This window comes from Melospiza georgiana, chromosome 22, assembly GCF_028018845.1.
Source record: "Melospiza georgiana isolate bMelGeo1 chromosome 22, bMelGeo1.pri, whole genome shotgun sequence".
Lineage (NCBI taxonomy): Eukaryota > Metazoa > Chordata > Aves > Passeriformes > Passerellidae > Melospiza > Melospiza georgiana.
Genome location: NC_080451.1, coordinates 7,793,036 through 7,811,512, shown reverse-complemented (window position 1 = coordinate 7,811,512; position 18,477 = coordinate 7,793,036). Strand labels below are relative to the sequence as shown.

The 18,477-nt window shown below is 59.3% G+C and overlaps 3 protein-coding genes across 3 annotated transcripts; 2 read left to right on the top strand and 1 right to left on the bottom strand.

Annotated features, from left to right (window-relative positions):
- Positions 1 to 3,963: 3,963 nt before the first annotated feature.
- NOL9 (nucleolar protein 9) lies at positions 3,964 to 9,136 on the bottom strand. The gene is made up of 12 exons (XM_058039239.1): positions 8,945 to 9,136; positions 8,649 to 8,874; positions 8,358 to 8,485; positions 8,082 to 8,220; positions 7,675 to 7,771; positions 7,140 to 7,237; positions 6,244 to 6,405; positions 5,798 to 6,083; positions 5,607 to 5,718; positions 5,130 to 5,307; positions 4,575 to 4,708; positions 3,964 to 4,258 (listed from the first exon to the last, which is right to left on the bottom strand). Exons 1-12 carry the CDS (start codon positions 9,134 to 9,136, stop codon positions 4,136 to 4,138), a joined length of 1,875 nt encoding a protein of 624 aa, XP_057895222.1. The 3' UTR covers positions 3,964 to 4,135.
- Positions 9,137 to 9,261: 125 nt separating this feature from the next.
- TAS1R1 (taste 1 receptor member 1) lies at positions 9,262 to 13,608 on the top strand. Its single transcript, XM_058039240.1, has 6 exons — positions 9,262 to 9,419; positions 9,489 to 9,792; positions 10,117 to 10,893; positions 11,244 to 11,456; positions 11,631 to 11,751; positions 12,624 to 13,608. The coding sequence occupies exons 1-6, from the start codon at positions 9,262 to 9,264 to the stop codon at positions 13,547 to 13,549; spliced, it is 2,499 nt and encodes an 832-aa protein (XP_057895223.1). The 3' UTR covers positions 13,550 to 13,608.
- Positions 13,609 to 13,697: 89 nt separating this feature from the next.
- ZBTB48 (zinc finger and BTB domain containing 48) lies at positions 13,698 to 18,158 on the top strand. Its single transcript, XM_058039155.1, is given in 10 exon segments — positions 13,698 to 14,213; positions 14,216 to 14,409; positions 15,091 to 15,202; positions 15,553 to 15,645; positions 15,914 to 16,000; positions 16,328 to 16,482; positions 16,646 to 16,782; positions 17,078 to 17,242; positions 17,353 to 17,441; positions 17,528 to 18,158. Coding segments are annotated over 10 exon segments (1,845 nt in total). The 3' UTR covers positions 17,825 to 18,158.
- The last annotated feature ends 319 nt before the right edge of the window (positions 18,159 to 18,477 follow it).

Genomic DNA, 18,477 nt, shown 5'->3' with positions numbered 1-18,477 from the left:
CTGCCGCTGTCAGCCCCCAACGAGGCTTAGGAGCCACTTTAAGCTTTGACAGTTAAATCGGCCTTAGGGACAAATCCTATTTTGAAGGCTTTTGTTATGTGTCGAACCTAATCGTTTAAAAATAACAGACTCGGGGCTGCTCGCAGCGGCAAACGAGCAGTACAGACACCCTCTGGCTGGACAGCCCTGCTGCAGGCAGGGATGCACCGTCGGGAAGCTGCTGCCGGGGATGCGGAGAGGCCAGATGGCACGGCTCTGCCACCATGGCACGGCTCTACCAGGTGGCACGGCTCTGCCAATGGCACGGCTCTACCAGGTGGCACGGCTCTGCCACAATGGCACGGCTCTGCCTGGTGGCACGGCTATTACACCAGCCCAGCGGCACAGGGACTTCCCCGCCGCACCGCTTCCATCTCCCGCATCCTTCCTGCCAACAAAAACAGCATCCACGCCGAGCCGAGCGAGACCGCGGCCAAGGCCGGGGTTCAGTCTGCGGGATAAAACAGTCTGCTTTTTGAGGCAGCGCTGAAAAAAAATGCTGCTTCTGCCTGGAGAGGGGGAAGCAACTCGGGATGGTGCTGGTTGCCCAAGCTCCCATCTGGGAGGCGATCCCGAGGCTGCTGTGGCACCATGGACACTGCTGGATGCAGGAGTAGCCGGGCAGGGCTCAGCTCGTTGCCGTACGGGAGTAGGGCCGGGAGCCGGGTTAGAAGCCAGGCTGGGAGCCGGGCTAGGAACCGGGCTGGGAGCCGGGTTAGGAGCCGGGCTAGGAACCGGGCTGAGAGCCGGGTTAGGAGCCGGGCTGGGAGCCGGGCTAGGAACCGGGCTGGGAGCCGGGTGAGGAGCCGGGCCGGGAGCCGGGCTAGGAACCGGGCTGGGAGCCGGGCTGGGAGCCGGGCCGGGAGCCGGGCTAGGAACCAGGCTGAGAGCCGGGTTGGGAGCCGGGCCGGGAGCCGGGTTAGGAGCCGGGCCGGGAGCCGGGGCCGGGCGCTGCCCCCACGGCAGGAGCACAATGAGGCCTCTGTCCCCGCGGCCGCCCCGCAGCGCCCGCCGAGCTGGGCCGGCCCCCGCCCCCCGCCGCTGCCGTTTCACTTGACCTATCGGGAATAATAACGGAAACAAATAAGAAATTCTTTCATGCACCCAAGGGAAAGTTTCCCAAACTCACCAAAAACTAGAGGCTGGCCGAAGCGGCCGGCGGTGCCAGGGATCAGCCCCGCAGCACGGCCAGAGCCGCGTGGCCGCTCCCAAAATCCGACCCTGCCCGCGGGTCACTCATGCACCAGGGCTGGGACACGCGGGCTGGGAGCTCCTGCAGGGAGCCCCGCTTTGGGGCAGGGGCAGGAGCGTGTCCGGGTCCCCACCAGACACTTCGAGGGCTGCAGGAGAGATCCTGTCCCCATCAGCTCCTCTCCTCCCCGCCCGGTCACCTCCTCCTTCTCCTGCTGCCGGCTATGCTATCACAGCCGGCGCTCCCGGTGACGGCAAACGAGTTTTGAAACCGGATCGTCCTTGCTGCAGAGAGCACGGCAGCGGCAGCCGGCTGCTTCAAACGTCCGGGGGGAGCGGCGCCGGTGGCACGGGCAGTTTGCTGAGCGCTCCCCAGCTGCACCTGCAGCATTCCCACGGCATCCCGGCCGCACCAGCAGCTTCTCCCAACCCCTCACCCTCCTCACCAGGGCCGGAGGCTTTGGGGGCCGCGCTCAGCCACAGCCTGCTGGTTGCCCAAAGCCCCCCCAGCCACCTACCCCCGAGCTCCTCGCTGACATCCAGGCTGGAGCTCCAGGAGAAGCGCTCCACTGCCCCGTACTCCAGCCCCGCCAGGCCGGGCGGCAAAGCCTCCAGCTCGTAGGCACCCCGCTTCCTCCAGTACAGAAACATCCCAGGCTTGCGGCCGGGGGCCCCCCGCAGCCGAGCCCGCCCCGACGGGGCCACCGGTGGGACTAACGGAGGGAGACCGGCTCTGGCTTTAAGAGTGGGTCCCGGTCTCTGGACAAGCGGTGCATTGACGCCGCCGGCGGGAGCCGCGGGGCGGCCGAGGGTGCTGCTGGAGGCTGCCCAGCGCCCGCGCGGGGGGCGCACAAAGGGCCTTTCTTCAGCCTCCTACAGACATTGCACAAATTTCACTTTCCACCGTCTATGGAAGACATTCGGCCACGGAGACAAGACGTGCTTGTGATGGAAAGAATCAGCATTAAGAAGGGGGCTGTTTGGCGGCTCTGCCGTCCGGCCGGCTTTTGAGGGGGCAGGAATGCGCCACCCCGAGCTCCGGTTGTATCCCTGCAGCCGTGGGCACACGGGGGCCCCCAGCCTGCAGAGGGAAAACTGATATTCAGGGGGATTTTCCTCCTGCTAATTCAAGAAAGCACCAGATAGGGCTTAAACCCCACAAAGATAACAAAAGATGGCACCTTCATGCTGCCCCATGCAAAACTGTAAGGCCAAGACCATCCCAGCCTCCAAATTCATCACAGCATCTCCTCCCAGAGGCACCAGGTGCTTCTCAGAGTTTTGTTGCTTCTAGGCACCCTTTGCCAGAAATTCCATCATAAATCGCTGCTACAAAGATAACAGATGCCAAAGTATTGCAAAATTAATCCTGCTTGATTTAGTGCATCCTTAATATTTTAAGTGCTGTCACAGATTTCCCATTGATCACAGAACAGTGTTCTTGTAGGTGGAATGCTTCACCAGGGTTTATGCTCCAAAACCTCAGCCTCCCTGTTCTCCCTCCCTCCCCTCAGGGAGCATGAGCAGTCAGTGAGGTTCCCCTTTCCTGAGGATGCAGCATCCACCTCCGTGCCCCAGCAGGCACTGGCACCTTGTACCACCTCCCCCCCGAAATGCCCCAAACCAAGCTTGCAGCTCAGCACACAGGTTACTCACTTATCCCCTGGCTCCAAGGGATGGAGCCACCCCGGGATCCATTGCCCTCAGGCAGGTGAGGTGGATGCTGGCTGCAGGTGACATCGAGGGGGATGCTTGGCCACGGTGCTTTTAGTGTTGGGCATTTCTCCCACACCCTTTGCCTACCTCACTTTTCCTGAAGCTTTTTCCACCCACTCCCTCGTGACTTGAACTCCCATCTCATCCAGCCTGGGATGCTTCCCCTGCTGCACCACGGCCCCTTTATTTATTTTAGCCACTGTTGAGGCCACAGTGCTGGCCAACTTCTCCCTTTGCTGCCAGACCCAGCCATACGGGGATAATTAGGCTTGGATTAAGTTTAACTCTTTACAAGGCTGCAACACTGCACAGGCCCTTGCAGCTCTTCTCCAGCTCTGTCTCCTCCTCACCTCTCATCCCAGTTTGTTTGTTTGTTTACAGCTGCTCGCTCCTGGAGTTCTAGGAAATCTCTTCCCAAACCAGATAAAAGCAGTTTTGCAGATTACTCACACCCACAGCAGCCACCAGCCAAAAAGCTCTGGCCCCAAGTGCACCACACTCCCCCTTTCCTTGCTTCCCTCCTTCCTCCACAGACCTGGCCCAGGGGATGTGAACAGGCTCTGGGCTCAGGGGGCTGCAGACTCCAGGGCTGGGCTGAGGCAGAGCCATGCCTCATTTTGCAGAAGCTGCTGTTAGAAGCCAGGTTACTTTTGCAGTCACAGATCTGGGGAGAGCCCAGCATGCTGGTATTACCCATAAAGAATAGTTTTTTCCAAAAATGTCCTCAACTTGGCTTGAGGCACTCACTCAGCCCTGTGTGACTCCCACCACCTCCAGCTTCCCTTGGCAGCAAAGTGTTAATTGACAAAGGGCTGGGAAGAAAAATAAATAAAGATCCTCCCATGTTCCAGCAGGACACCCAGAGCCATGGGTCACCCACAGTGCCAGAACCCCAGCATGGGCCCTTCCCCAAACCCAGGGGACAGTCAAGTTCTGCTCAGGGCACTGTGGATTCACTGGCAGTTGCTCCTGGCTGTGTCAGCCTCAGCCAAGAAAAAGATCCAAACCAGGCCAGTGTTTACCATAGATATTTATTACAAAACACCAAAAATACAAACTGAACATACAAAACATTATCAAAACTGGCCCCGCTGTAGCATGTACCTGCCCAGGGCCTCTGCAGCACCCAGGGCTCCTGCAACCACCTGAGGTCCCACATGAACAAACCCTGGCTGAGCACCCTGAGGATTCAAGGGTAATCACACTCAAATCTTCTCTTCAAATGCTGCTTCCTCTTCCTCAGTTTCCCTGAGCCCATGATACTGTAGTTGTAATCAGATGTGACGTAGGGGATCTCTCCCTCAATTCCTTGCTGCAAAATGGAAAAAATAAACCAGAAATAACTTTAAGAACTTGCACCTGGGGAAGGCACATCCCTCCCCAGGCTGACAGGGCCGAGTGGGAAGGACTCAGCAATCACCAAACCCCACTTTGGCATCTGAAACATGAGCACAACATTTTGTTCTCCCAAGGTTTCTGTGCTTAAGGACAATTTCACAGAGAGATAACCATCTGCTGATGCCCAGGCATCTCCCAGCACGCATCAGCCTCAGGAATAAGAAAATGGAAAACCTGCCAGCCAGTTGCAGCTCAGCCAACTCCCACCCCTCCTGTGAGCTCCTACCTACCTGGCCCACAAGCACACAGTTAGGGATGGCGATGTTCCCTAGGAGCAGACAATTCACTAGTCTCAGATTCACTGGAGGCACTGGTGTCAGGATGTGGTAAAGCTTCTTTTCCATATCGACTCCTCGGACAATTCCTAAAAAAAAAAAAAACAAAAACCCACATGCAAAGCTCAGTCACTAGGTATCCCTGCTCACTATCACATCCTTGAGCACTGAAGTTCAAACTGTAACATTAATTTAAGTCACAAGGAAACTGAGACAACTATTGGAATTCTGCAAAAGCTACACGGAACGTGCTTCCGAGAACGTGTACTGGAAAGTGAGTCACTGTGGAGTTCTGAGAGAAGCTCCGAGTGGCACCGTTCAAGGACATTCCCCACAGCTCTTCCCACCTGTTAACCAAAGTCCAAGGACTGCAATACAGTCTCTGACAGCAGCAAATACACCCCACTCATCCCATTTCTCAGCTGCTTTTAAAAGAGTAGGTAACTCCATCACTATGCAAGCTGCCTGCCTAAACACAGCAGGTGAGAGCAGAGCTCCAGGTGTGCTCACCAAAGCCCAGGCAGTCACAGATTGGTGTCTGTGTCAGCAGCACTGGCCCCTCGCTCTGGCACCGCACCTCCTCGGGAATGCAGCAGAGCCCGACCCAGCTGGCGTTCACCGCGTACATGATGTTGCTGGGAGCAACATCTGTGTGAATAACCCTGAGTGCAACAGCGTTGAAAGGTACCTGAGGGGGAAAGAGAAGAGAGAAAAGTGCTCATCAGCTCCACATGGATTGAGTTGGAGTTCAGAGATAAGATGCTGCACACTCCCACACCACACCTACACACTGGCACTATGGCAGGGGCACATGCAGGACACAGAGCACACACGTGCCATGCCAGCAGCTTGACAGAAGCCTGGCTTTCAGGAACCCTGAATACAGTGTTTGTCCCTCTCCTGAGAAACGTATGCAGTAGGAACAGAATTGCCCATCACTTCAAGCTGGGCTCTGTGCACATTCCCCATAGCAAAAAGCTCCTTTACCTGATATGGCACCAGGCTGTGCAGAGGGAGCACTGCCCCAATGTCCGGGCTTTGCAGGTGCCCCAGGTATCCCAGGATGGACATGTCACGCAGGATGCTGCTGTGCACTCGCCTGCAAGAACAGCCCCGTGTCAAGGACAATGTGTGGTTCTTCTGTTCAGACCTCACAGAGCACTCAACATCCTACTTACACTTCACCTGCCACCCCTGCCCGAGGGAACTCTGGGTGGACATAGAGCAGCTTGTGCTGTGGAGCTGACACGTCCTCCCCTTCAGGGCACTTCCAGCTCTCCATGCTGCCCACTCCCAGCTGCTTGCACTTGGACTGCTGCTTGCCCTTGGTGTGCAGCCCGGCGCTGAAGTGGATGTGCTCAGACGTCAGCGGGGGCATGACCTTCGAGTCACACATGTCCATCTGAACAATGTGGCTGGGTGACAACAGCCGGATGAGATCAATGAGGAGCAGCAGCCCTTCACCTTCAGGAGCACAGCAAACACACAACTGCTGCTACTACTGCAACAGGTGGCACAGCAGTGTTAGCTCAGGGTGGACATGCTGTGAATTGTTGTTCCACGTGGTGCTGTGCCACCGTTACCTCCCTCCCACACCTCTCCAGAGCAGATTGACCCCGTTTACCTTTCACCCAGCCCATGGTGTTGATGATTAGAGGCACTTCCTTCTTGTAGTAGCTGAATACGTATTTCACAACATCAAGGTACCTCTCTGTGTCCTGCTCACAGCTGGTCTGCCCATAATACACCATCTTACTGGGCATCTGCTGGTGAGTGAAGGGGGGACCTGGCAAAGAGAGCACCAAACATCCAGTGCCTTCCCCAGGACAAACCAAAACATTCCCATCCTTGAGCACCCACATGCCTCCTCTCCTGAAATAATCCACACTCCTCCCACATGCCAGTTGTCCTTGCACAGCCGGCAAGTAGGGGAAACTGGTTGGTCACTTGCAGGCTGGGAAGTTTTGTTTGTTTCGGGTTAATACTGGGTGTGGCTTTTTGTTTGAAATCACTGCTTACACACTTGCAAATCTTTAAAGAACAGTGTATGACAAACTGGTTAAACAGTAAACCAGCCTGACAACATCCTTTTAGACAGTAATACAAATCTGCATGACTACAAACTCCAGCAGTTTCTTCGATTCTGTTTTTTACACTCATCACAGCAGCCCCAATCTGTGCAGATCCACTTTGGATTTCTCAAGTTTTATCTACAGACACAGATTTTCCCAAGGAGACCTTTCAGATCTGAAAGGCAGAACATCCCCTTTGATACACCTTAGCATGTACTATCACCTCTACGACATCATGTTTCTTTAAAGCAGAAGAACAGCTCCACCTTACCCAGGGAGCTTAAATGTCCCTACAAGAAATCTTGAACAGCCCTTGGTTTACTCTCCCCAGGAAACTCCGACAGCTGTGGCAGCAGCTTCCTCTGAAGCAGAGCCTCTGCCCAGAACACCCTGTTCATTTCAGAAACGGAACAGGTTTCTGTAACCACAGAAGGAGCAGAACACATACCCAGAACTGGCTCCGTGACGCTGCTCAGGGACACGCACCCGGGCGGAGTGAATTCTGTCTGGCCAATGTCACACTCCATGTACTCCACCACAGGAAGGCTGCAGGGAGAGAGACTGGGTGCTAGCATCCCCCAAAAGAACTACATGGCCTGAACACATCGGAAGACCAATCAGATTTTGTTCCAGGTTGCAAAGCTAAAATTCATTAATAAAATCCCTCCTTCCCTCAACCACATTCATGGTGCATTTCTAAGCATTGTAACTCTCCTACTGAACCCAAACTGCTTGGTGCCCAGTGTGCTCACACACTCCAATTTAACAGTATTTCAACAGAAATGTTCAGGAGGCAACTTTTCTGAAATCACTCAAGACAAGAATACCTGTTTTTTGGAATTACTGTTTGTGTTTAAAAACTATGCACCTTTGAGTTCTGATGGCTCTTCTGAGAGACCTGTCAAACATTTGTTTTTATTTTTTTTTCCTTCTCCTAAACCTCATGTAGCACTTAAAGGCTTGCAGAATATGGAAAGACTCACCGATTCAGTAACAGGTTAATTAGGTATCTGTTGAATGTTGATTTCCCAGTGTTTTTTGGGCCACACACCAGCACCACAGGGACACCTTCATCTTCCTCTAGAAAGAAAAGCAGAGTGTGAACTGGACTGATGCTGGTGTCACTGACCCACCCTAGGCAATGCCTAAGCTCCAGATGCACGTTCTTCATAAAGAAAAATTCGACCCTCAATCAGCATGATTGATTCAATCCCTCCTCCGTGCTCTTCACAGATACAAGTGGTCGGTTGAATACTCCTCCCTAACTTCATCATTTTGGCACACATATTTCGGTCAGGGCACTCTCTCAACTTTAACTCATGAAAAGCCTCAGGAATTTTCTTCTTTTCCGGCTACCAAAGCCGCAATATGGCCAAATGCCTGCACTCACCACAGCAGGCCTGGATCAGCTCCTCCAGCGCCAGGCACATGGTCTCCGACACCTGCAGCCCGCAGTCGGGGCTGCACTTCACGATGCCCACGGACGCCAGGACCGCGTGCTCTGGAGTGAAGGTTGACTCCTCCTTTTTCTAGGCGAGAGGGTGAGCGCTCAGCACGGGCTGTGTGAGGCCACGGCCTAGCGCCGACAGGGGCGGCCGCCGCTGGCTCTGCATGGGCGGTGCGGGGACGGCACAGGGCGCAGCACGCACCGACCGCGCCGCCTCACCTGGGGCTCGAAAAACCGCGACAGCGGCGGGTGGCTCAGCAGGAACCGCGTCACCGGCGTGTCCAAGTGCTCCAGCAGCACCACGGCGCAGTCGGGAGAGAACCGAGCCATCACCTTCACCCGCGCCGCTGAAAGAGCCGAGTGCCGCCATCATCACTCTCAGCCCCGCGCCCGCCCGCGAAATGGCACCCACCCGCTGCGCAGCGCCCCGCGCACAAAATGGCCGCTCCCCGCACCGCCCGTGAAATGGCGCCCGCCCGCGCCCCGCGCCCGCTCCCGTCCCGCACTCACGGCGGCGGACGCGGTGCGAGCGCATGGCGGCGCGGGCGGCGGCGCGCAGCTGGCGGAGGGCGGCGGCGGGCGGGCGGGCGCCGGGCAGCGCCTCCAGGCTGAGCGCGCAGTGCGTGGCCGGCGAGAAGACCGGCAGTCCCGGGTGGTGCGAGGCCACGGCGAAGCCCAGCAGGCGAACGGCCCCATAGAGGCAGCGCAGGCGGCACTTCCCGGTGAAGGTCAGCGCCTGCAGGACAGAGCGGGCGGTCAGGCGGTGCGGGGCGCGGCGCGCTCAGCGCGCGGTGGGCGCTGCTCACCTGCCGCGGCTCCAGCAGCAGCACGGCCGTGCCCTCCGCCGCCTCCACGGCCACCAGCCCCGGCTCGGCCGGCGGCACCATCCCGATGCGAGTGAAGGAGGCGGCGAACTCCCGCCAGGCCGCCTCCGCCCGGCTCGCGCGGGCCAGGGCACGGGCCGAAGCCCGGCGGGGGCGGCTGCGCCGCGCGGGCATGACCGCCGAGCCTCCTCCGCCTCCCGGGGCCGCCCCTCGGCCGGCCCCGCCTCGCCCGGTGTGAGGCCCCGCCCGCCGCCGCCGCCCCGTTAAGAGCCGCCCGCACAGTGCGGGACCACCCCGCCATGCTGCCGCCCGCGCTGCTCCGCCTGTGCCTCTGCGCGGCTGCCGCCGCCGCCTCCTCGTTCAGCCTCCGCGGCGATCACCGCCTGGCCGGGCTGTTCCCGCTGCACGCCGCGGCGCGCCGCGACGACACCAGACTGCTCGTGCGCGGCTGCGACGAGTGAGTGCCCGCGCTGCCCGCGCCCCCAGCGCGCTCTGTCCTCCCTAACAACCACTCTCGATTCCGTAGCGCCACCTTCAAGAACCACGGCTACTGCCTGGCCCAGGCCCTGCGCTTCGCTGTGGAGGAGATCAACAACTCCACCACGCTGCTCCCTAATGTCACTCTGGGCTATGAAATCTACGACACCTGCTCTGATTCTACCAACTTCCACGCCACGCTGTGCGCCCTGGCTCGCAAAGGCAGGCAGGATGTCCAGGTGCTCCCCAGTTTCCAACACTATGAACCCCAGGCTGTGGCCGTCATTGGCCCTGACAGTACCCAGCTGTCCCTCACCACAGCCGCTGTTCTCAGTCTCTTTCTTGTACCAGAGGTAAGTGCACCTTCTATGGCTGATGAAAACCAGGGATCCCAAGGAGTGATGGTTTCAGAGAGGGTAGGCTCAGACCTGAGGAGCCTGGTAGAGCTGGTAATGCAGCCCCTCTGTGTGTGCTGTCACGGGATCTTTCCTAGGCAGATCTTTCAGTGGGCTGGCTTGCCATCCATCACAGCTTTCTCCTGCTTCAGCACGCTTGGCACTGGGTCCACTGCCTGCCCAGCTCCAAGTCTTCCCAGGATAAGCTGCCTGTGCCATTAGCTCTCAGGATAGCAGCTGCCTAGGACAGTGCATCCCCCTTTCCCCTGGCTCTCGTTGCAGATCAGCTACGAAGCCTCCACGGAGTTGCTGAGCCTGAAGCGGCTGTACCCCTCTTTCCTGCGCACCATCCCCAGTGACAGGCAGCAGGTGAAGGCCATCTTCTCGCTGCTGCAGCGCTTTGGCTGGACCTGGGTGGTGCTGCTGGGCAGCGATGACACCTATGGCAGGGTTGGCCTGGATGGCCTGCAGGAGCTGCTGACTGCAAGCAACGTGTGCGTGGCCTACCGAGGCACCCTCCCCGCCAATTCAGATGCCAGCAACCCGGAGCTTCACAACCTGGTCCGAATCCTCACAGATGTCAAGGTCAATGTCACTATCGTGTTCTCCACCAGAGGAAGCGTTGTGCCGTTCTTTGAGGTGGTGGTCCAGAAGAACATCACAGACATGGTGTGGGTGGCCTCTGAAGACTGGTCGTTGGCTCGAGCTATCTGGCAGGTACCTGGCATCCAGACCGTCGGTTCGGTGATTGGGATGGCAGTAGAGAAGCCAGAGCCCACGATGCTGGAGCGCTTTGAGGCCTGGAAGCTGTGGGAGGAAGGCGCTGTGGCTGAGCGTGGCAGCAGTGCAGAGGCGGGCAGGCACTCTGCAGGGAGCACACGGCCGGACTGCATGCAGCGCTGCGCCGGCTGCCGCGCGCTCACCACCGCCCTTGACTTATACGATGCTCAAGGCTCCTTCAGCGTGTACTCAGCCGTGTATGCCGTGGCCCATGGCCTCCACGACCTGCTAGGCTGTGCCTCGGGGGCCTGCAGCAAAGGCATTGTCTATCCCTGGCAGGTAAGAGCAACCTCGTGGAAGAAGATCCATGAGGATCCTTTCCCACAGGGAAGGATTTTTCCATTGTGCACAAAGGTTTCTGGTCTTTCCCAAAGGCTCAAATCCCAGCTGAAGACCCTTGTGGACTTCAGCTGCCCTTCACAGACAGAGCAGCCAAGACCTAGACTTAGACTCCATCCTAGGTCACTTGTTCCTCTACTACCACCCCTTCACTGGATGGGATTTCCTGCAGATGTTGGGGGGCTTGAAAGCACCTGCAGGACAGAGAAAAGCATCCTCCAGCACATCTCCCTCCAATGGCAGGAGTCGTGCCATTGGAAGGACTTCTCTCTTACTCTTCTCTTTTACAGCTCCTACAAAAGATTAGGCAAGTAAACTTCACCCTGAACAAGAGCCGAATCTCTTTCGATGACCACGGGGACATTCATAAAGGCTTTGACATTGTCATGTGGAAGTGGCTGGGCCCAAAGTGGGCTTCTGATGTGATAGGAACATTCCGTGTGAACCCTGACAGGCTGAGCATCGACCCAGGCAAAATCCTGTGGAACACAGAAGACGGCAAGGTACTGTTCTGCACCCAGGTCTTATTTATTGCTCACTTCTGAGCTCACTGCTTCCCAATGCCACCAGTTCAGGGGTGTTTCCTCATAGCAGGGCAAAACTGAAGGCCAAGGCAGTATTGGGGGGTGCCAGAGTGCTGCTGTTTGTCAGCTTGACTCTGTCTGTGCTCCCGGCAGGCTCCCAGCTCAGTGTGCTCCGAGGCCTGTAAGCCAGGAGAGATGAGGCTGCAGCAGAGCCGCCACAAATGCTGCTTCAGCTGCATGGCCTGTCCACCAGGAACCTTCCTGAACACATCGGGTCAGTACACCACACTGTCTGCTCCTGCCCATTCCTTCCCTGCCCACATCCTACCTCCTGTTCCTGTCTCACCATTCCCAGCCTCTCACAGTTTTACTGTGGTCAGTAAAACCTCTGAGCTGACCTGAAGGCAGTGGGTCTGGCTCCTGTTTGCCTACCAGTGGGTATGCAAAGCCCATGCCCTGTGCTTTCCGGGGAGTACTGCCCACAGGTGAGCCCACCTGGGCAAACAGAGCCCCTTTGCCTGTGGCCGGGGAAGGGGGATGTCCGGCCCGGTAGCTGTTCCCTGCACCGCATCCTCTGCCAGGGAAATTCAACCTAGTGCTTTCCTTTGTGCCCCAGATGGCACACGGGGCTTCCGCACTACATGATCACCAGCACCTGGCATATGGAAATGTCTCCTGCCTCAGAATCACCAGCCACAACAACAAACCCCAACAACAAACCCCTTCCTGGCAGCTAGTGCCTCAACACCCTTGGCCTTGGAGTAGGCAGGGGCAGCTCTGGGGACAGTGGGAGCAGAAAGCCCCCCTACATGGTACTGTCCCATTCAACAGCAGCTGCTGCAGATCCTTCCCAGGTTACTGTTGATGCATGGGCTCCTTCCCACCCACAGCCCCCATGGCTCTGAGCCTCACACAGCCAAGCCCCTGTCTCAGCCCGGGCCATGGATTTTGGGAGAGTCCATGGGGCCAATTTTAGCTGGGGGGTCTTTGGGGAAGAGCCCCCTCTGCTACCCCAGGCCTGGGAGCGCCCACAGGAAGGAGCAGGCGTGATGGCTGAGCAGAGCCCAGGGAGCTGCGGGCCAGGCCTGCACCGTGGCAGAGCTCTTACCGGGTCCGAGGTGTGTGAGGGGTCCATGTCCTCCACAGACCCCTTTGACTGCCAGGCCTGTGGCTTGGATGAGTGGGCCCCAGCAGGGAGTGAGGTCTGCTTCAACCGCACCACCGAGTTCCTGTCCTGGTCCGAGCCCCTCTCCTGGGCGCTGCTGGCCCTGGCTGTTCTTCTCATGCTGCTCATAGCAGCGCTGACTGTCCTGTTCGCCCTCAATGCCTCCACACCTGTGGTCAAGTCCGCGGGCGGGAACGCGTGTTTCCTCATGCTGGGCTCCCTGGCCTGCACCTGCAGCAGCCTCTTCTGCTACTTCGGGGAGCCCTCGCAGGCGGCGTGCCTGCTGCGGGTGCCGCTCTTCGCCATCAGCTTCACCGTGTTCCTCTCGTGCGTGGCGACCCGCTCCTTCCAGATCCTCTGCATCTTCAAGCTGAACGCGCGCTACCCCGCGCTCTACGAGGCCTGGATGCGGCGCCAGGGGCCGGTGCTGTTCGTGGCCGCCAGCACGGCGGCGCAAGTGGCGCTGTGCGTGGCCATCGAGGCCGCCAGCCCCTCGGTGCCGCGCCGGGAGTACGGCGTGCGGGACGAGTGGGTGGTGCTGGAGTGCGCCCAGAGCGCCGCGGCCGACGCCACCACCGCCTACACGCTGCTGCTCAGCGCCGCCTGCTTCGTGCTCACCTACGCGGGCACCGACCTTCCCGCCGCCTACAACGAGGCCAAGAGCCTCACCGTGAGCCTGCTGCTACACCTGGGCTGCTCGGCCGCCGTGCTCTGCTCGCAGGGCGCGCTGCGCGGCCAGACCGAGACGGTGGCGCGGGTGCTCAGCACGCTGGGCACGCTCGCAGCGCTGCTGGGCGGGTACTTCGTGCCGCGGGCCTTCGTCATCCTGCTGCGGCCGCACCAAAACACGGCCGAACACTTCCAGATGGTCATCCAGGAGTACACGCGCCGCCTGGCCGCCGCCTGAGCCGCGGGGCTCATCCCGCATCGCGCCTACTCCGCCGCGGAGACCGACGCTTGGCCCCGGCCCGCCCCGGCCCTCACGGCGTCACTGCCGGCGCCCGCTGACGCCACGTCCGGCGGTGGCGGATGCCGGCGGGCTCCGGTGCGCGGCCATGGCGGCGGCGGCGGCGCACAGCGTGCGGGTGCTGCGGGAGCTGAACCGGCAGCGCGCAGCCGGGCAGTTCTGCGACGCGACGCTCGGCGTGGGCGGCCGCGAGTTCCGCGCGCACTGGCCGGTGCTCGCCAGCTGCTCCCGCTTCTTCCGCGCGCGCGGCCCCGGCGGGCCCGTGGCGCTGCCCGACGGCCTCGCCGACACCTTCCAGCTGCTGCTCGACTTCTTCTACACGGGGCGCCTGGCGCTCACGGCGCACAACCGCGCCCGCCTGCTGGCGGCCGCCGAGCAGCTCGGCGTGCCCGACGCCGTGGCGCTGTGCCGCGCCTTCCGCCCGCGGCCCCGCCGCGCCGCCGCCGTCGCCGCCACCGCCCGCCCGGAGCCCGCGGCGGCCCCGCAGCCCGGCGGGCAGGCGGTGCGTGAGGGGAGCGGGAGGGGGACGGCGGGGCCGGGGCCCGGCGGGGGCGGCGCGGTGACGCCGCTGTTCCCTCGCAGGGCTCCCCCTCAGCCCCGGAGGAGGCGGCGGTGGGTGGCGGCGGGCGGGGGGACGGCGACGCCGAGCCCCCTCCCGAGGAGAAGGTGCTGCGGAGCAAAAAGAGCCCCCCCGCTCCGGGAAAGGCGCCGGGGAGCAGAAAAGGTACAGCGGTGCCGGTCGAGTGCCCCACATGTCATAAAACGTTCCTCAGCAAATATTACCTTAAAGTGCACAACAGGTAAACGCTCCGGCTTCTCCTTCCCCTTGCGCGCGGGGGGACGTGCTGTCCCCACGGCTCTGCCCCTTCCCGGGGTGGGGGAAAGGGCGGCTTCGGTTCTGCCAGCTTGTCCCATCACCTCGGCATCCCCCGGGGTGGCCAAGGAGGGTCTGTTCTGCCCCTGGGGTCGCTCTGGCCTGGGGGAGGGTTATATGTCAATGAAAAGCATCCCAGAGCTGCAGTGACTGTCCTGAGCTGTGGCTCAGGAAGGCCATGTGAGGGGCTCCTTGGGGGCTGCTCCAGCTGCAGGTGGGCAATGGCAAATTCTCCTGGGCTTTGAGAGTGCCCTGGGCTGGTGGGGAGTGCTGGAGACACACGGCTGGGCTCTGTGAGGAGCTCCAGGGTGGATCACTGAGTGCAGGGCATGGCCCTGCAGTGAGAGCTCAATCTTTGCTTCACTTGTGTTGGGGAAGAATCTTGGCCCTGCAGAAATGGTGTTCTGTGGAGCACAGTGGGCACTGACAGCTGTGCTGTTGAGGGGACTAAAAAGTGTCATAAGAGCAGCTTTTGGGCAGCTGTGAATAGCAGCACTGCTGGGGTGGGGGGCATTACCCACCTCACCCTTCCCTGTGACCTCCTGGGCCTGTTTGTGCAGATGCTGTTGACAGGCAGTGATGGGATTCTGTATTTGCATACCCCAAGGAAACACACTGGAGAGAAGCCATTTGAGTGTTCCAAGTGTGGCAAATGTTACTTTAGAAAAGAGAATCTCCTGGAACACGAAGCCAGGAACTGCATGAACCGATCGGAACAGGTACGCCCAGGAGCTGCCCTGCTGGGCTGGAGTGTGCAGCAGGGGAGTTGAAACCTTTTGCCAGTCCCAGTTCCAAACAGAACCCTGCCAGCACCGTGTGGCACGTGTTCCATGGCTGGGACCCCCACAGCCAGGGCCCCTGTGGCTGGGACTCACACCTGATACACAGCACAGCCCTCACTTGTGTTTCAGCACACCGGGACTCTGTACTGTAAAAGATTTGGCTCCTGTGGGTGTGGGTTCAATGCTGTAGCTGGGTGCCAGTGCCATGTGCTGGGCAGGAGGCTGAGCTGTGGGCTCCAGGTGAGGCTCTGGTCCTGTGGAAGCCAACACCACCCCATCTCTCACAGGTGTTCACGTGCTCGGCCTGCCCAGAGGTGTTCAAGCGGCGGATGGAGCTGCGGCTGCACATGGTGTCACACACTGGGGAGATGCCATACAAGGTCAGCAGGGCATGAATCCAGCATCCCTATAAACACTGGCACGGAGCAAGGACAGGCCTTTCCCTTCTAGGGCAGCCCAGCCCATCAAGAGCTGAGTGCACCAGTTCCCTTCTCTGGTCCATGACAGCCCACTTAGGGTTGTTCCCTGTCTCTGAACCAAAACGTGATCCAGGGAAGCACCACAGCCAAAGGCTTCCCATGGCTGTACCAGGAATCTGTGTTCTGCTCCCTGGCAGTTGGAAGCTGACCCCATTCTCCTGTCTCGCAGTGCTCCTCGTGCTCACAGCAGTTCATGCAGAAGAAGGACCTGCAGAGCCACATGATAAAGCTGCACGGTGCCCCCAAGCCCCATGCGGTAGGGACCGGAGGTTTTGGGGAGGGTGGGATCCTGAGTGTGGACCTGGTCTAAGGAATGGCACAGCATTGGCTCTGTCAGTGAGGGGTGGGGCACAGAGCTACTGGAAATGGGCTCTGTTGGGTGCAGGAGCAGCCCACAGATCCAAGCACTGACCAGCACTTCATCTCTGTTGGGCTGTCCCATCTTACTGGGTGTCATGAGCTGGGGGTGCTGCCTTGGCTTCCACAGGGAGGTCCCTGGAGCAGCTGGGGAAAGGCTGGGTGTGAGTGGGTCTGGGGTGGGTGTACCCCAACCCTAACACCCTCCTCTCCTGTGGCCTTGCAGTGCTCAACCTGCTCCAAGTGCTTTCTGTCCCGGACAGAGCTGCGCCTGCACGAGGCCTTCAAGCACCGTGGGGAGAAGCTGTTTGTGTGTGAGGAGTGTGGGCACAGGGCCTCGAGCCGCAACGGCCTCCAGATGCACATCAAGGCCAAGCACAGGTACAATGTCACCCGTGTCCTCTCTAATGTCACCTTAGCTCTCCTGGCTGCAGTCCCCAGGCCTGGGGGTGGGCTGAAAGTCACCCTCTTCACAGAGGTGCTGGGCTGAGACCCACAGGGGCTGAAGCTGGCAGAGGTGCCAGTGACACTTCTCTGCCCACAGGAATGAGAGGCCCTACGTGTGTGAGTTCTGCCACCACGCCTTCACACAGAAAGCCAACCTCAACATGCACCTGCGCACGCACACCGGCGAGAAGCCCTTCCAGTGCCACCTCTGCGGCAAGACCTTCCGGACACAAGGTACCCCTGGCTGGGTTAGGGCTCCAGCATCCAGGAACCCCAGACAGCAGCTTCCCCAGGGGCAAAGCCAAGCTCCTGTGAGTGCAGGCTGATACTAAGAAAAGCATGTTCCTGTCACCTGCTCTGCTCTCATGGCATAGAATGGGAACAAGCTGGTGTTGCTCATGACCCTTAGCTGGAGTAGGCTGTTTGTGCTGCTCTTGCCTTCCCGGCCAGCCTGGCAGCCCCTGGGATGGGGGTGCATGGGCTGTGCTCCTGAGCAGCCACTCTCCCTGTCTCCCCCCGTTAACGGCAGCGAGTCTGGACAAGCACAACCGGACGCACACGGGGGAGCGGCCGTTCAGCTGCGAGTTCTGTGAGCAGCGTTTCACGGAGAAGGGGCCGCTGCTGAGGCACGTGGCCAGCCGGCACCAGGAGGGGCGGCCCCACTTCTGCCACATCTGTGGCAAGACATTCAAAGGTAACGTGGGGGCTCTGCAGGAGCTGCCTCCTTGCCCTGCGTGGGTTGGCATTGCTGTGAGCTGCCATGACATGGAGCTGCTGCCAACAGGCTCTCGTTTCCCTTCCCAGCGGTAGAACAGCTGCGTGTCCATGTTCGCCGGCACAAGGGAGTGAGGAAGTTTGAGTGCATTGAGTGTGGATACAAATTCACACGGCAGGTGAGGCCTTCCCCAGCTCCAGGGAACCCTGCTGCATTGGGGAGCCAGCCCACACTGGGTCTCTCCACATTCCCCTTCCTTTGCAGGCTCACTTGAGGCGCCACATGGAGATCCACGACCGAGTGGAGAACTATAACCCTCGGCAGCGGAAGCTGCGGAACCTGATCATCGAGGACGAGAAGGATGTGATGGTGGTGCTGCAGCCACCACCAGAGCTGGAGGTGGGCTCAGCCGAGGTGATTGTGGAATCACTGACCCGTGGGTCGCTGCCTGAGGAGGTCCCTGCACAGAAACTCTGCTCAAATGAGAACTTCTCCCCTGCGGACGTGATTGAGCAATCACTGATTATAACCACAACGATTCCTGAAGACTGTGAGACGTAGTGTGGCCACCCATCCCCTTCCACTGAAACACAGTAAAGCATTGAGCTGAGCCACTTTCTGCCACACTTGTTCTTTTAGCCTCCTCCCCTCCTTTTCTGCCAATCTCCTATCCCGGGCTGCAGGGAAAGAAAGTCACCATGACGTTGTGATTGTCAAATGAAGAAATGTCTCAGAACAGTCGCTCCAGTCAGTGTCCATGTGTGATGTGCAGTGGGATGGGACTGACCTCCCTGTGTCATACTGTGACTCACTTTCTGATGCCTGAGGAGCTAGTGCTGCCCTCCCCTTTCCTCCAGCCCTCTCACCCTGCCTGTGATTAAAGCTCACCTTCCCCCACAGAGAGCGGCTCTGCCCATTCCTTAACTCCTCTGTTGAACTGGTGCCTTATTTCTCCTTTGTTTTGTTAAGCCTTTGTCAGTTGCTCTTTCCTTACCCCATTAAAGGCAGGGCATGAGTCTTGTCTGCTCAGAACAGAACACACTCCAGCAGCACAAAGTGCCTGCGTTCCTGTGCTCAGGTCTGGGGACATAATCTGTCCCAAATAACCCAATCCAGGGTTGCTGGGAGAGTGAGAACCACGGCCTGAGTGGTGCCAGGGTGGGCAGAGATCTCTGTGTGTACCCCCACACCCCAGAACTGCAGCTGTGCTCTCT

What these genes read in the sequence shown, in the direction of transcription:
- TAS1R1 (XM_058039240.1), top strand. Translation starts at nt 9,262, where the DNA reads ATGCTGCCGCCCGCGCTGCTCCGCCTGTGCCTCTGCGCGGCTGCCGCC. An exon ending in GCATTGTCTATCCCTGGCAG is followed by an intron (nt 10,894 to 11,243) that starts GTAAGAGCAACC and finishes TCTCTTTTACAG; the next exon opens with CTCCTACAAAAGATTAGGCA. An exon ending in AACCTTCCTGAACACATCGG is followed by an intron (nt 11,752 to 12,623) that starts GTCAGTACACCA and finishes TGTCCTCCACAG; the next exon opens with ACCCCTTTGACTGCCAGGCC.
- NOL9 (XM_058039239.1), bottom strand. Translation starts at nt 9,136, where the DNA reads ATGCCCGCGCGGCGCAGCCGCCCCCGCCGGGCTTCGGCCCGTGCCCTG. An exon ending in CTCGCACCGCGTCCGCCGCC is followed by an intron (nt 8,486 to 8,648) that starts GTGAGTGCGGGA and finishes CGGCTCTTTCAG; the next exon opens with CGGCGCGGGTGAAGGTGATG. An exon ending in CACCATGGGCTGGGTGAAAG is followed by an intron (nt 6,084 to 6,243) that starts GTAAACGGGGTC and finishes GTGCTCCTGAAG; the next exon opens with GTGAAGGGCTGCTGCTCCTC.